The sequence below is a fragment of the Pagrus major genome, chromosome 6 (assembly GCF_040436345.1).
Source record: "Pagrus major chromosome 6, Pma_NU_1.0".
In the NCBI taxonomy this organism is placed as follows: Eukaryota; Metazoa; Chordata; class Actinopteri; order Spariformes; family Sparidae; genus Pagrus; species Pagrus major.
In genome coordinates, this window is record NC_133220.1 from 26,240,076 (window position 1) to 26,257,164 (window position 17,089).

The 17,089-nt window shown below is 43.2% G+C and overlaps 3 protein-coding genes across 3 annotated transcripts in view; 2 read left to right on the forward strand and 1 right to left on the reverse strand.

Moving 5' to 3' along the window:
- Positions 1 to 1,507: 1,507 nt before the first annotated feature.
- Positions 1,508 to 3,752, reverse strand: nudt2 (nudix (nucleoside diphosphate linked moiety X)-type motif 2). The gene is made up of 3 exons (XM_073467479.1): positions 3,659 to 3,752; positions 2,476 to 2,617; positions 1,508 to 2,385 (listed from the first exon to the last, which is right to left on the reverse strand). Exons 2-3 carry the CDS (start codon positions 2,600 to 2,602, stop codon positions 2,063 to 2,065), a joined length of 450 nt encoding a protein of 149 aa, XP_073323580.1. The 5' UTR covers positions 2,603 to 2,617; positions 3,659 to 3,752; the 3' UTR covers positions 1,508 to 2,062.
- An 840-nt stretch (positions 3,753 to 4,592) lies between these two features.
- On the forward strand, positions 4,593 to 8,063 carry rfesd (Rieske (Fe-S) domain containing). Its single transcript, XM_073468155.1, has 4 exons — positions 4,593 to 4,666; positions 5,611 to 5,772; positions 7,155 to 7,189; positions 7,481 to 8,063. The coding sequence occupies exons 1-4, from the start codon at positions 4,657 to 4,659 to the stop codon at positions 7,766 to 7,768; spliced, it is 495 nt and encodes a 164-aa protein (XP_073324256.1). The 5' UTR covers positions 4,593 to 4,656; the 3' UTR covers positions 7,769 to 8,063.
- Positions 8,064 to 12,084: 4,021 nt separating this feature from the next.
- The window catches only part of rhobtb3 (Rho related BTB domain containing 3), a 30,099-nt gene continuing 25,094 nt past the window's right edge, over positions 12,085 to 17,089 (forward strand). The window contains exons 1-3 of the mRNA XM_073468156.1: positions 12,085 to 12,382; positions 12,753 to 12,984; positions 13,822 to 14,014. Coding sequence (XP_073324257.1) covers positions 12,381 to 12,382; positions 12,753 to 12,984; positions 13,822 to 14,014 — 427 coding nt within the window. The 5' untranslated portion in view covers positions 12,085 to 12,380. The remainder of the gene's footprint in view (positions 12,383 to 12,752; positions 12,985 to 13,821; positions 14,015 to 17,089) is intronic.

The following is a 17,089-nucleotide window of genomic DNA, read 5'->3' on the forward strand; positions in this document are numbered from 1 at the left end:
GCCTAAGTTTAGATATCTGTTTCTGAGATTTCTGCCGCCACTCAAATACAGTTGATTTAAAGGGTAACGCCACCAATTTTGCACAGTAAAGTGTGATTACAGGTCTTGAGGAGTACTACTGCATATGTGGAAAATAAGTAGTATAAAGCTTTTTGTGGCTCCAGAGCAAGCTGCATGTAATCTGATAAATTACCTCCAGTGATGTCACTCACAAGTTGCATTGTGGGTAATGAAGGCCCCAGGTTTCGAAAAAGAAGAAGAATGCATTATAATGCATTACCCACTGAAGCTACCTGCATTGCTTAGTACTGCAAGTGGTAAAAGAGTATATTTTTTCTTAACTTTGAAGAACAAACCCTTCGAGGCCCCTCAATGGCCAAACTTACACCACAGTCTGATCCAGAAGTACACCCTAATTAAAGTTCATTATGTCACTGAATGCACAGAGATGATTTTAAGATATCCAATGCCTTATTACAAGATGATACATGACCCACCAAGTTAGAGCGAATGTTTAATCATGAGGAGAGGCGTAATTTCAGTTCAGAACAATTAGTTGTCCTCTATCAATGGAAGAGGAGCTTTTATGCTCTACCAGGCATGATATTAATTACTGCTTCAATGATTCCCCGATGGGTCTTAAAGCAGATTTTCCGCTTTTGCTCATTGCACAGTGTTCCCTTTAAGTATACTGTGAAGTATACAGTGTATTCCCTGTGGAAGACATAAGTTACTTTGGCCACTTTCACGTACTTTTTCCGTGTTCACTGCTGTTTTAATGTTTCCTGTGCGTCCTTAAAATACCCAGAAGACAAATGGCAGTTAATTGAAGTCCTCTCTCCTTTATGAGTTGAAAGAAGACATCTGTTTCTTTAATTACCCTTATTCCATCACTGAAGTGGAGGCTATTAATGTAATCCTGCAGGATGATGTTGAGAGCAGGACATGTTCCTGTATATAGTACAATGTGACAGTACCAGTGATCAGGGTCGGGCTTCAAGTCCCACTGGAATTTCATCATTTGCTTGGAAGACAGCGAGCCCTTTGGATCGAATGTGTGTGTGCTACCTGCAGCTTTTTAGGTTCATAGTTGATTTCACAACAGGTTTAAATTGTTGTTGAGTTTTAAGATTTTGTCCTGATTATTAATAGTGTCCATGCTGTCTGTGCATAAAACCATAATCAATCAAGGACAGACACCACAAACAGTAAATAAGACCCGGTGATGTCTCCACTGTCCAATCTGATTTAGAATGCAGCAATTCTGCCTGTTGGCTAATGGCTTCGTTAGTATATAAAGGGCTATATAGTACATATAGTTCAGCATATGATCCAGGAAAAGTATTGTTAATCTGCTGTTCATTGTTTGTAGTTTATGATAATACCTACAGTGACCCAGAGTCAGTGCATCATAATAGTTCCTCTCACATTTTATGACCATAGATTCTAACATAATAAAATGATATCCACTACTGGCTTTAATTACTGGACTAATTTGCAAAAAGTAGTAGGTGTATTTCACTTTTATTTGGATGCTGAGAGCCATTACTTCTACACCCTGCAGTTAGTATTTATAGTCCACGATAGCAAATGTGCACCTGATGTGTTGTAAAGATTTCTCGTTTTTGTCCCCACCCTGTGGCAGCATCAACTGCCTACAATCTATTTCTTTTTTATCTTTTTTCCTTCTGCCACCCTTCTGTATGTTTTAATTTTATTTTAAAATACAGACAGTATTAAAACATAAAACATCCCTCTGTTCAGGTTTATACTGTTCCAGTGATGAGAGGGTATTCGTCTTTTTGGTTTTTTTCTCCTTCAAGTTTTGATTTATTTACATTTAAAACAATTAGTTTTTGATGTTATTACATATGATTTAGGAAATTCAAAGACACAGACAGTCCTCCCTGCTCATCTTTGTTTTGAAAGAAGGGACTCTACTCAGTCTTACATGATACAGTACAGTAGAGACATAGACATAAACTGCAGACATACTGTCACAGTGTGTGGTCTACTAAACTCATGCCAGTTCACAGTCTCCCTTTTTTAAACTGTTCCTTCATCACTGTTTCTCCTGCTGAGCCTCCAAGTGTTTGTGTGCTGCTCTCAGTGTGTCCTGCAGGTCTTTGTATCGAGCCAGAGCGCAGGCTTCCTCCAGCCGGGCCCAGCGGTAGTCCTGGTGCTCGTCAGACAAAGTCACTGCCGTCCCCGGGTCTTTCAGCTCGGCCAACCAGTACAGCACCTCTTTGGGTCGGCCTCGCACCTCATAGCGAAGCTCTTGCACAAAGCCGTCAATCACCCGCAGGTGCTCCGCCCCCAGCCCTGCCTCCTCCTTGGTCTCTCTCAGAGCTGTGGTGAGGTCGTCCTCACCTGGGTCCACATGACCTGATGGTGAACAGGTTAGAGTTGTATTTAGCTCGTTAGTATCTATCATCACCTACATCATAAAAGTACTGTTTTTGAACGTGTAAACACCTTTGGGTGGGGTCCAGTGGTGTTCCCCATAAGACGTCTGCAAGAGGAGGTACTCGATGCTGTCCGGTGGAGGGACACAACCGGCTAGATGACGAAAAATGATGAAGCCACAAGCACGCAGCGCCATCTCCCTGTTCAACAACTTTACAGACAAACACATTTTGTTTTACACTGTTCCAGGTGCAATCATGAAACTTTTTTTGTGTGTGTCCAATCAGAACTCCTGTGCACACACTTTGACTCTCACAAACACCATAAATAAAATTTTAAAGGCAAATTATAACACTGGCACAGGCAATGTAATGTGAAACTATTCCCAAGTATAAAATCTGTATATCTACATCTCCACAACCATCTGGTGGCCCCTGGAAATTAACTTGCCCTTAATTAACCCCCTTGAGGGTCTTGACCCACAGGATTCCACTGCAATAAGCTTTTAACGCCTTTTAAACCTTACCAGAGTTTTAAAATTCAGATAAAAGTAGAATAGATAATTTTATTGGACAGGTGAAGGCCGTGTTTATGTGGGAAATGGTAGATGACATCAAATATTACGCCTTTACAAATGTTCAGTAAAGGTGCATGTGTTTACACAGTATATGTTCACATGTTTTATCAGTTCGGTTTACTAACAATGCTTAACATTTGAGGTTAATGTCATTGTGCGGCATTTTAAAGAAGGAAACCTTTTTTCCTACAAAATATCGAAGAGAATAATGGATACTACACATCCCCATGGGAATGACAGCCACCATACTGGACAATGCCACCAGCTGCCCTTATTCTGCAAATCTAAACCTTTAAGCGCAGGTTTTCCTGTTTAACATACTGGCCTACTTTGAGCCAACCAGTTAAAACAAAGTCCACCAGTGTTACAGGAGTTAGCCTGAGCCTGCCAAAAAAAGATTAGCACACACTGCAGCTCGTGCTGATTCTGTGAGCGATTTAACAGTTTGACAGGCTCATGTACAACACTGCTGCAACAGCTTGACTGTTTCAGTAGAGCAAAGTGTATCTATACATTTCCAGCATGTAAGCTAGTTAGCTTACTTCTCTGCTCGCACAGGTAACATGTCAAACACTTTAGTGACTGGACTGAACATGTTATAGTTTCTGTTGTCACTGCGGAGGCAAAGTGTGACGAGTATTTATTGACTTAACTTCAAAAGTGTGAGAAACTTACGGTCTATTCACTGTGACAAGATGTGTTTGGGCGCAGTTGGTTTCTCACCATCTGAGAGTACTGCGGAGCTCAGCGGTGCACTGAGAAATGAGTCCGGTGCTCTTAGGAAACGCACACAAACAGTTCCGCTTTGTAAAACTGCTCTGACAGCAGCTGTAACAAAACTACAGGACTGCATGTGGTGACAAAAATATTCATATCCCTTATTTTATTAGCCTAATGTGAAACGTCAATATCAAAAGTAAAAGTCATCAGGCAGAATGGCTGTAGTGGGGTACGAAGCCAGGTGCTCCTCCGGGGGACTTGGTTAGCAGTTAGCTGTTAGCCCCTATTTCTTTGGAGTATGAATTCAAAAGGGTAGCAAATTCATAAATATTGCACCTTTAATGATGTATTATTTTATCTTGATTGTATATTTTGTGTATTGAAAGTAGTTCATAACTATAAGCCTAGCAGCAATGCTAATAAATGTGGCAAAAGTCAAATATTGTAAATAATAAAAAACACATTACATTACTTACAGTAAATTATTGTGCTCTGAAATGTTATGGAGTAGAAGTATAAAGTATCAGAAAATGGAAATACTTGGGTAAAGTATGGCAAAATTGTACTGTACATGTACTTTTCTGCTTTCCACTACTACTGCAGATGACGATTGTGATAGGAATTAGAGTAATTCAGGGGCACAAACCAGGTGAAGTGAATAAAATGGCTTAATAAATAATATCAATTTATATTTTGATTTCAATGGATTCATCCTGTTATAAATCTCCCACATTGCCAGATGAAAGAAATGGTTTGATGATAAAAGTATGTGTTTCTTCACTATCAAGAAGCTGATGTGCCTGCGGGAGACAGATAAGAAATGTACCCAGTGTAGATAGGGCCAACTGAAGACTGCTTGTGTCTGAAGATAATAGAGATGGGGCCTCCTTCCCGCACAAGCCGAGCTGTCAGCAGCACACTTGTTCAGCTTGACGGAGGAGAACACCGCTGCTATGTTTCAAGGTAAAGAAAGGAACTCACCCAAAATACTTGTTTATAATTTTTAAGTAAAAAATATATAGGAAAAGGGAGAGACAGACAGAAAGACAGGCAGGGAGGATGCAATAACATCACGTAACTTTGAAGGAATTGTACAAATGTAGCCATTGGTCCCTAAAGGCTTTGTGTCTGTAATGTATTGTTTTCCTGACATAAACAATTATTTTGCTCTTCTGTACTTCTTTCCTTCATGTCGTTGTCTGTGGTTTAGCCTGAGGCCTCAGGACACGTGACTTTCACTGCTACTACTACTGTGCTTACTCAGCCTGCGCTGAAATGCTCATTATTCCACTCCGCTTTACATGAATCACACTTGGGGGTCAGGTTTCCCTACATCCAGTCAGATATTTTTGATATATACTGACTGTCACAGAGATTAAACATGAATGTAGGACTGACCTCTCTAGATGACCAATGCCGGTGTACAATTTTGACACCCAAATTTATATTTTATGTCACTGTATTTGGCCCACTTGTGTCATTTCTGATCTGCTGAGGGATCTGACTGTTTTTAGGGTTTAACTAGACATGATGAGGCAGATATTAGGGATTATTATTGCAGGTCTGAGTATGTTCGGTGTAAAGCTGATAAGTGCCAAGAGAAGTCCTTGCTTAGATTCTTCAAGCTGAATGTTCTGGAGGAGTCGTGGACTTAATTTAAGCTGACAACTGTGATGGGAGGTGCCAACACAATAATCCCAGTGACAAATCCAAAAGCCACACTTTTCATGTGTAGCTGGGACTTAAGTTGCACTTCTCACCTGGAATTACAGCACAGTCACTGTGCTGCACAGATGGCATTGATTGCAGGATCCTTACAACCATTCTTGCAATTTAGTAAAGCAAAATAAAGTGTTTCTTGATGATAAATACTAAATTGTGATATGTCCTGCTTGCCATCTAAACAGCATTTCTCAAAGGCCTGGGACAGCCCAACGGAGAGCTCCATTTTGTGGGGAAGAAGGATGAACTGATTGAAGCGAAGCGCACTTTCAGAACACTAGACGGTCGGGATATACTGATCATCCACCACCAGGGAGCCTTCTTTGCTATGGACTCCTACTGTTATCGTGAGTACTGTCCCTCTTGTGCTGTGCTGTAAACAGCTGCTGGTTATTAGAAAGTGAAAGTGTGTGCGTCTGTGACTTTATCCAACAATATGTGCTCTTGTCAGACATGTTATTTCAATCAAGTCTCAAGCAAATCCCAAGTCATTTTTTCCTGGACAAATCAAGTCTGGCGGAGTCTTTAGTTGAGCAAGTTAAGTCCCAAGTCAAGTCACTTTTTCCCCTCCTGCAGTATCTGGTCTTTTTAAAGAGAAAAAGACAAGGTATTAGTGCCTGCAAAAACATGAATGAAAGCATATTTTTTTCTTAATTTCTTCTCAGTCAAAAAAATATTCCCTCCTATAGTTAGCAGCAAGGACGTTATATTACATCTGGACACAGTGTTGGAGGTGGAGCCCCATTCATGCCTATGAAAGCTGCTCAGTGGCGCTTTGAAGCCCAAAAAAGCTTGACTTTCCGAGTATGAAAATACACGGATCTTCCATGTTGTGGACTACAAAATGCCTAAAAAGCTAAACTGAAACATAAAATGACCACAGACAAGTCATTCGAGTCATCAAGTCTAAGGTAAAGTCATGTCACGAGTTATGCTCATTTTCAGGTTCATAGTTACCACTAGAATAGGTGTACATGCTTTAGTGCTCAAAAAACACATCAGTTTTCTCAAACTGCCCAGTGCTGCAGCGCCGTATCCTCTGTCTGAAACACTCCTGTCTCTTTAAGGTCCCCCTCATGAATACCCAGTCTGCTCTGATTGGTCAGCTCACACATGCCTGACCCAACATCACTAACAACAACAGAGCTGCTGCGCTAAACCAATTCTTACATGCCAAACTAGCCACTAGGCATACATTATGCAAATATTTGACATGGTGACATAGTGTGATGTCACAAAGTCACAGAAATAAAGGTGGGACTCCTGACGAGGCGTTTCAGGAGCAGTTTTTTCTATAGGAAAGAGGAGCTTCCGTTGGTGCGGACAACAGGCTTTTTCACTTTCAAGATCTTTGCCATGCACTAGAACATATATACAGTAAAACGATGAGCGAAAGGAAAAAAAATATAATATGTCTCCTTTATTTTCCAAGTCCAAGGCATTTAGTTTCTGTCGAGACAAGCTGCAAGTCATCAAAACAGTGACTTGAGGCCGAGTCACAATCGAGTCCACATCTCTTGATCAAAGGCGTTGTTGGCAAATGCTTACTTTTAGTGAACCAATCCAAAGTTGCTTTCATGGGACATTTAACACTGAGCTGAACTACTTTGTTATCCATAGGACATTTTTGCACGTATTACCTCTAAAGTGTGTCCAGTCAGCAAAATGTTAGTGTGCTGTAAACTGTTTGCTTATTCTGCAATACACTGATCCTGTGCCCTTCTGACAGATTCTGGGGGAATGCTGCAGAATGGAGACATTGAGGTGAGATTTACGAATCTTATGAAAATTTTAAGATAATAAAGAATCCAAAATGCCATTTAAGTTCAAGAACTGGACTGCACTTTTGTGTTTTTATTGAATTCATGCTTTCACAGGCTGTTCCATCTGCACTACAGTCCTTAAAGGCAACTGCAAGGCTGTGGCATAGAGGATAATTAACATATCAAACCTGCATAACATTAAGATAATGTTATGCTAATGGTGTCGGGCCTAAATGACCTACACTTGTCCCACATGAGGTTGTTTACCTGTTTTCTTTCAACACACTCACAGGAATTTGATGGCAAGATGTGCATTGTTTGTCCAAGGCACAAGTACAAGATCTCTCTGGCCAAAGGGGAGGGCATTTACAAGGCCAGTGACCCCAGGGAAAAGCCGCCTGTGCCCAGATGGTACTCCAAGGGTGTGAAACAGCGGACCCACACGGTCACCGAGACCAACGGGGATGTCTACGTCAGGCTCTCTACAGAGTCGTGCTGGATTGACTCAGACTACTACCAGGGAGAGAAGGGCAAGATAGAGAGGGCCAAAGCAGAGGAGGAAGACAAGGAAACAGCTTGATGGTAATGCAGACGGATGAGGATGGGCATCCTGATAGTCTCCCGATGTCAGACATACTTCAAGTAATCACTATGGCTCGCATGGCCTTAAAAAATGAGCTTTTTTAAATGAGTTTGGGAGTGTTTAGAATTTTAAATGACATTTTTAAGGGGCTTTCCTGTTGTTTACATGATGTTCAGATGTCTTACTTGATAAATCAGGTCACATATGTTACATCGACACATGCATCTCAAAACTCAAAACCATCATGTAGCTCAAAACCATCATGTAGCTCATTAAATAAACTTTTTTTATGGATGAAATTTGATCTCTGATTCTCTGTTCTCATGCTGGGCAGTGGCACAAGGTAGCTGAATGCGTGCCCACACTGGTGTATCCCCGTGCATTTCAATATTCCTCATGTATTATGCATACACTGAATGACTCAATGGGATAAAAAGGTTTATGCTGATCCATCAAGTCGTAAAGTGGAAAATCGTTAATGTAGAATAATAAGATCATACCGCATTACTGGACACTTTTTGTGATGTCCATGTCTGTTTCTTCCCTCACACAGCATGAATATCAGAGTGCACACATTCCAGCATTTGGGATTTGTTTTGTGATGTGTTTCTTTTTCACTGGCAAGAAAAAAAAAAAATCCTACAGCTACTCTGAAAGAAAACCTCACAGAGGGCACCGAGGGCACCGAGTTAATCCCTGAGGTTGTCGACAGGTGTGTTGACAGCAGCTTCACACAGGTATTGTGGCTGGCATGAAGGTCGGCCCTCAGGGATTTTTGCATTTTCAGGGTTTTGTTTAAAACATTCAACAGTCGTCTTTCTCATCTAACTTTGCATTTCCAAATATGTCGAATTAACCCTTCTTATTCGTAATGTCAACAGTATCTCTAAACCTGACTTTGTTATATTTTGCTGTGTTGTGGTTTAGTCGTGGCACTGTCATACTTGAAGGATTACTCTTTCCTCGTCCTCCTACAATTCCCATAATGCATATTTGATAGTATCTTCTGTTAACTACCCCATTGCCAGAATAAATGTTGGCAATTCAGCCTTGTCCTCATATATAATGTTAGCCGTTAATGTTTCTGCAAACCACAGATGCGTCCAAGGTTGACATTTGTACCAAACGTGGCATTTTTCGTTCACATTAAATGCTTATTTGCCACCTTTCACACCAGGAAGAGGAGGGGATGGTGGTGGTGTTATGGCATTGTTACAAGCCAACAAGGCAGCCAAATGGCTGACGTCAGTTCAAGTCACACCAGTGGATATTTTTAAGGACATTTAAGGATATTTGCAGCTGTTTTTGTGGCGTCACAGCCAGTGTTTTTTAAGGAGACCTGCGGACATTTCCAGCCAACCAAAACTGGCTATTTTTTTCGGGAACTCATACCATCTCCATCCGTGATAGTGGCCACCAAAACAGGTATTTTAAGCCAAACCATGATGTTTTCCTAACCCTAACTAAGTGGTTTTTGTACCTAAACCTAACCAGAGCATAAGCACAGCATTGTGACAAGAGAGAAATAGAAAATGTAACCTAAACAAACATAAAAAAACAACATAAAGAAACATTGCAACTTTACATTTCTTTAGGTTAAAGTTTCTATTTTATGTTTAATTGTGTTTTGGCTTCAAATACCTGCTTTGGTCGCCACAAACAATCTCAGTCCAGTGAGAGGCCATCGTATCTTGGTTGTAAAAAAAATACAAAGGTGAGTGTTTTATAATAATTTGCTAGCATATTTGTTAATTATTTGATATAAAGAGTCACGACAGGCTGTCACGTTCAGATTATTTCTGTTACCCATAGTGCAGGCTACCAGTGACATGGCCCATGCCATGGGTCGAGAACACCAAGGCTAAGGGGTATAATCTTCCTCTGTGCATGAGGGATGCTGGTTTCTCGGAAGCTGGCCTGCAGCAAACTCACATCTCAGTCTGAAGCCCCGGCCTATGTGACGCCTCGAATACAATCAAGAAATGCACACGGCCGTGGGTTACATGGAACGAGTGGGCTGAGCACTTGTGCAACGTTACCGCACATGAAATATTAAAATATATATTGCGAAATTGAGAATACAAGGCATGGACCATTGTGTGCAGGTGGTCATTTGCAGTATGTCAAGTGGAGAGTCGTTTGTTGAAATAAAGAGAGACTATCTGAGTGGGAACTGCTTCACAGGGTGAGTGCATCTTACTCCAGAGGGAGAATATTACACAGCATGGAATCAGCGTGGAATTACAATGATGCAGGGCATTCAAACCCAAGGCCTAAATACTTGCTGTTGGTTTTATGTGTTGCATTATTCATCATGCTTGTGAATGACACAAGAGGCTCTGATTAAACCTTTTTAAGGCTGGAGCTATTCCTCCTCTCCACACGCACTGGAAGCCCTGGAGTTTGTCCAAGAGGGACCACCAGATCTCATTATCACCTTTTATCTTCGACTGACTCACACAGTAAAGCACCCCCAAAGTCAGTCACAGTATTTTATATTTCCATGCTATGTGGGTAAAATAGTCTCCTTACTCGTCATTATTATTATCACTATCATTAGCATTACACCTCATGCTCACACCTCTTGGCAACTCTTTCTGGGTCTACTCATGTGGAGGAGTTCAGTGTCTGTCTTTGTGAGACAAGAGAATGGGAGTTAATGGCACAAGGGAAGCATGATATAGATTTTTTTCCCAGCCGATACGCTAACTGATCACCTGCTTTAATGGCTAATACTGATAAGATAACCAATATTTTTTTTTAAAATTATTATTATTTTAAAGGCGCAATATGTAAGAATTGGCCACATGTCAAATCTACTCATACTCCAAACCAGTAGGGGGCAGCACATCACAGAGTAACAGCTAACTGCTCCAAACTATAGCTGCCTTTAGGTAGCGGCCTGGACTGAGGGGGCTTGGAGCAGCAGGGGAGTGTTGGTGTTTTGGCTTTGGGGCTTTGGAGCGTGACTGGCTAGCTGGTTAGCATGCTATCTTCACTAGATATCTCTGCATCATTACATAGACGTTGTGACATCAAAACAGTTATTTCTTCACATTCTTTTGATAATTTTAGTTAATTTCTGAATGTTTCAACTAAAATTCAAATATATTGCACTTTTGAAAAGAAGTGCAGTGAGAAAATATGAGCCACGTAAGGGGCTCTGTTGAACTTCTGGTCGTTTATGTCAGCGGACTCCATTTCTAAACTACATTAACCAAGGAAAGCTACCGATTCCAGCGCTTCCAGTGATGTCTTCTCCTGCTAAACACGGCATGAAAAGGAAAGCGCCTGAAGGAAAGAAAGAGGCAAAAACAGCAGCATCCACAAAAAAACAGTCGTGCAAGTGTGGTTACAGAAGACGCTTACAGAAGTTTTAAGGCAATGAAAGCAACTTGGCTTCATATTATAGGCTCTATTTATCGGCTAAAATGATACTGATGCTCATATGTAGCCGATAACAGTCATGGTGCATCCCTGATTGGCTCGCACTGATTTTCAGCAGAGGGTGAAGCTGTTGACTGGTTCAGAGGTGTAGCTGTCAGCCTTCAAATGACAACAAGGTGTGAAACAATGTGTGAGTGAACGGATCAACACTGTCACGTCCACAGCTCGTCCTGGTCAGGCTGCTGGTGTGTGGCGTTGGCGCGCGCGGCCTCTACGTGTGTATGCTTGCGTGCGTGTTGCTGAGTCAGGCGCGACCTCTCTCTCTCTCCCCCCATCTCTCTCTCTATGTCTCTCTCTCTCTTTTTGTCCCTCCCTTCTCTCCCCCATCTCTCTCTCAGTCTCTCTCTCCCTCAGTGTCTCTCTCTCTCTCTTTGTGTCTCAGTGTCTCCCCCCCTCTCTCAGTGTCCCTCAGTCTCTCTCCCTCAGTCCCTCTCTCTCTCTGTGTCAGTGTCTCTCTCTCAGTCTCTCTCTTTCTCTCTGTGTCTCTCTCTCTTTCTCTCTCTCACTGTGTCACAGTCTCCCTCTCTCTCTCCCTCTCTGTCAGTGTCTCTCTCTCAGTCTCTCTCTTTCTCTCTCTCTCTGTCAGTGTCTCTCTTTTTCTCTCTCTCTGTGTGTGTCACAGTCTCCCTCTCTCTCTCCCTCTCTGTCACTGTCTCTCTCCCTCAGTTGTTCTTAAACCACCGACACTTTTTTTTTGTTTTACCCGCCGACGTCATTCACACGGTGTGGACACGGCGGCTGCTCTCCTCCTCCTCCTCTCGCGGTCTCTAATTGTGTTTCCCACCGCCTGACAACTTGTTTGTGTGTTAGCGCATTGGCTGCCCATGGGCGCTGCTGCTGTTTACTCACTCCGCGCTGCTCCGCCGGCTGGGCTGTCCGGTGCGCCTCTGCTGCTGCTGCTGCTGCTGCTGCCGCGGGTCGGTTCGGGACGGTACCGGGCTCCGCTTTTTATGAATGAATAACGAGGCGGGGAAATGCCAGTGACTGCGAAACTCCCGAGCAGCCGGGCTCCCGGGGGGCCGGCCACCGATGAGAGGGATTAACGACGGAGCGGAGCCGCGGCTCATTGCGGAAAAGCCGACTGCAGACTGGCGTGGAGACGCACCGCGAGGGAAACGGGCTCCATAGCGTAGAGCAGCGGAACAAAACCGCGGCCACCACAATGTAAGTTGCTCTGGAGCTGCAACTCATTAAGGGATGTGAGGAGAAGGGGCTCCTGGTACGGTTGCATGCTTTATTATTTTTTTCCACTGCTTGATAAATATTAATACAGAAGCGAAAATATTCCTCCAAGTGTCAGATTTATTGAACCATAATATCCTCTCAGGTGTCGTATAATAAGGGCCTTGGCACGCTTCTCCTCAGTCATTTTCAGTGACATAACGGTGATGCACTGTCTCCGTGATAGACATGAATAATAAGGACCAAAGCCTCCTCTCCCTCAGTGCTGCTGCACCTCTGGATCATCATCATCATGTGCTGCTTGTGTGCTGCTGCTTCGGTCACTTCCAACCAACAGTTCCTTGGCTTACAGGTCCATCCACATTGTGGCTCTGGGCAGCGAGTGCCCCGGAGGAGTCGGGCCAGGGGAGGAGATCATGGGCCAGGGGCAGCTGCAGGGAGGCCTGCTGTGGAGCTACCTGGGTCACGGGGCGCTGGTGGGACCCTGCGACCTGGAGAGCAGCATGCACAACCCAGCCTTCATGGAGTACACCTCACGTGTGTTTGGGGATGTCACTGTAGTGGTTCGGGATTGTCCCAGCTGGGTGAGTGACTGGTGGTGTGTTTGGGTGCAGGAGGAGAAAATCAGAGACATGGACGTGTTGATACTCAGATGCTTCTGTTTGTCTTGCATATAAAAATGTGAGCCTTCAGGGTGATTTTGGGTGTTGCTTTGGCGCTTTCTCTTACTTGTGTGAAACCGAATCAGACTCCAGGCCAAGAGTGTAAAACACGGCTTCAAAAAGTGGTGTAATTTTTCCATAGCGTTGTCATTATGAAAGAGTGCGCGTCACTTCACTGATTTGCTGTTTACTCTGCTGCTGTTTCTCAGGAGAAGTACAACATTTCAGATACCAAGGCCACTTCACTCCCAGCGCTGATTGCAGGCTTTGTAAAAAATGTCTCTATTCTTAGGAGGACGCTATTTTAACATGCACTGCACAAAAAAAAAACAACTGATGAAAGAACTTCTGTTCTTAATAGCCTGTGATTTTGAAATCAAAGCGCTGTTGTGATTTAGTAGCAGCACTGTATGCGTCCTATTGTAGGGCTGTCTAGCCCTGTCAGGGGTGGTGCTGGTGAGAGCCTGACGGTGTAATCCTATGCCTATGTTTTCCTTATTTGTCAAATTGCTCAAAGCTCTCTGAAGTGTGTTTTTTCCTCGCCTAATGAGTTGATTCGGAGCTTCACACAAGGTCCTTGGGGATAAAGTCCCAAGAGCCTCACACTGAGGTATTTATACAAAGGGAGACTCTGAGGCAAAGGGTGAGGGTTACCTGAGGTAAGATCCACAGCTCAGGTTAGGTATTCAGAAAATAATGCATCCCTCATGTCTGTCCTCCTCTGACCTCCCTCTGTTTGTCCTCTTCTTGACTTTCCAGGACTTGTTGGACAGCGATTGGGCCAGCGTACGGAAAGTTCTTGAGCAGGCGGACATCCTGGTCATTAAATATTCAGTCACTGACAAGCTGGCCTTCCAGCAGGTCAGGAACGGCTACGCCCCGAGACTCCGCCCGCTCCTGAGGCACTGGGGTGTGCCTGTTATCCTGGTCGCTGTCGGAGCTCGCCTGAACGGTGAGGAAGCTCTTGTTCTGTGTTTTCATTAGAGCCGGAGCGAGTTAAGTTTTGACAGCGACACCTTGACAACTGATGGCTCCTTCAGCAGTTTGTCACTGCTGTGTGTGAACAATGGAGCCTGAGAGGCAGCAAATACAAAATGCCTCGTCTCTCTGCTGTTGCACTTGATATCCTTGTATTTAGGGTCGATTTACAGTTGCCACAGTTGATGAGTTTGATTTCTGGACGATATCAGGCTCTGTTCATTGGGCCAGCGAGATCAGCATCTGAGCCTTGTGTCCTCTAATGTGTCCTCCTCCCAGCAATGAGGAGGATGCTCATGATTAAATCTTCCCTCGGCGGCCTTCAGGACGTCCGCTCACATGCTTTCTTGCAGGAAACAGACCAAATGGAGACATTAAAGGAGACAAAGCGATCTTATTTTCAGGTTCCTAATTTTATTTTGGGTTACTACTAGAATAGGTTTATGTGCTTTAGTGCTCAAAAAACACATCAGTTATCTCACACTGTCCAGTGCTGCAGCTCTGTATTCCCCCTCTAGTTCCTCCTTTAGTCGTGGCTAAGATGGTGAGAAGACAAGACACACCTGCAGGCAGAAGATCACAAACCTGGATGCTGTTATATACAGTGATATGCTTAGCCACGTTGTTTATGTTCTATATGAATGCCATATCCAGCAAGAACAGGATACAGCACATGTAAACGCACTCAGTGATGGCTCGAAAGTGAACCACACATTTCTGTAAGTACTACTACACTGCTTGGGTGGAGCCTCGCTGATGCTGCTCAACACACCAGGACTTAACGTGCATGTACACTGACACCTCAGTGAGTCTGCATGTGTTGTCACACACACAGTGACCCTTGTCGTATCCAAGATTCTGTAAACAAGCTCATCAAATGCACCTGGTTGTATTTTTAGCTTGTCTGCTCGACATACTTTGAGATCCTGTCAGCGCTCCGCTGCAGAATGATCACAGTGCGAGTTAAGTCTCTGCCAGAAAGAGACAGAGACAGAGGAGGACCAGAGCCTTTGTTTGTGTTTTTGTTTGTGGCTGCTGTGAGTATTTTCATGCTATCCCCTCATGACTGCAGAGAACGACGGCTGGGCTGCGAGCGCTTCCTGCCGCTGCTCGACTTAAAGCCACCCAAGGCACAGCTGTGGCAGAGAGCGCTGCCGCACGTGCATTAACGCAGCCATTAAACCAGCGCTGAACGCAGGAGCACAGACAGATTTATCCAAGGGCACGCACACACTGTCAGGCACACAAACATACCACTGATATGCCAAGTCACCGCCTGTCAGATGCTCACACACACACACACACACACACACACACACACACACACACACACACACACACACACACACACACACACTCTCTCTCTCTGCCTCTCTATCTCTTAAATACACACACTCACACACACACACACACACACACACACACACACACACACACACTCGTCCGTCTCTATGTCATGCCTGTAGGTTATTAGCAGTATGATTTATCAAATGCTTCAGCACTTAGCTGCATGTCCCGCTCATTCCCTCTTTCTCTTTGGCTCGCTCCTTCTTTGTACAGTCTTTTTTTTCCTCTGAGCTAATCTCTCTGAATTTCTGTCTGATTCTGTCTCTTTGGTCCCCATCATACACACAGGCCACTGAGCGGCTGGTCCTAGTGCGTGTGCCATTGCAGATTTTATGTGTCTGGATGATCTGATCTGTCTTTTCTGTTGTTATCAGAGAATTCGTCTTTTTTCTTTGGCCTTTTGGAAAATGTAAAAACTGGCGGCCTGGAAGTGCAAAACACATCGGCTCAGGACCTGACGACATTTCAGGACACTGAATCACACAACAAAATAGAAAACAGCAACAATCTCTCACAAAATGAAAAAAAACATACACACATATCTCCCTTTAAAATCCTTTCTGGCTGTCCACATAGTCACTGTGACACAGACGAGAGGAGCTGGGATGTAGGGCAAGTCCAAGCATTTTGCACTCCATTAAAGACATCTCGCTGGGCCCCACAATCACAGGTCGACCATGCACGATTGCTGTAAGCACAACCTCCAGAACCCTACTGACCCACTTAATACATTAAATACAGTAACTACCTTTGCGGGCTTGCAGCTTTCTTGTAGTCCAATACTTACTGTACGATATTCACTGACAGTGAGCTGCTAAAATATAACCGTGTGCAGACACAGTGGAATTCACCATGTGTTGCAGACTGATACCCTCTATAAGAAATGTGTTGAAGGACATATTTTACAGTCTAAATATATTTTTTCATGGTACAATCATTGAATGGAAAATTGTCTTAACATCAACAAATAACTTAAAATAAATATAACTTAAATATCCATCAAACCCTTTCATTTAAAATGAATCATCATTTATAGATTGATATAACAAACCAAACAGTGAAAACAGCTGCTGGTTGATCCTCTGAGTGCACTTTAATTCACATTCTTGAATCACATATTTTAGTCTTGTCATGTTAGGCTACATTATAGAACATATAGGTCTATTGTGTTTCATATGACTAAGCCTACAATTAAAAATATTTATTCCCATCTCATAATATATCAGGCTTTGATCCTTTGTCTTTATCTTTGTGTCCGAGGCCATTTGTTTATTTAAAAAGATCTAGGCTATTTAATTGTTTTTGACAGGTTATTTGGGCATTTTGTTGAATGTAACTAAAAAGTAGTTTAATAAGTAATTTATTACTCTACGCAGACAGTAATATTGTAACGCAATATATTACTTTAAAATGAAGTTAACTAGCAATATGTAACATATTGCATTTTGCCCAACACTGATGGGGAGACTGGGCTGCTGAGCCTGAAGCTGTCTCTGTTGTCCTTGGCACCAGGCAGGAGTCAGGGACGACTGGTTTAGTGTGAGTAACTTGTTAAAAGCTTGACTGTTGGCTAAAAGAGGAGCGAAATGTAAAGAGCTGTCTGTGGGGTGGGCTATTTCGCTCTGGACTAAGCTAACAGGTTAATCTCCACCAGTGAGGGACTACACCCACTTTTCTTTGTGAAATATTGTGTCGCCCTTTC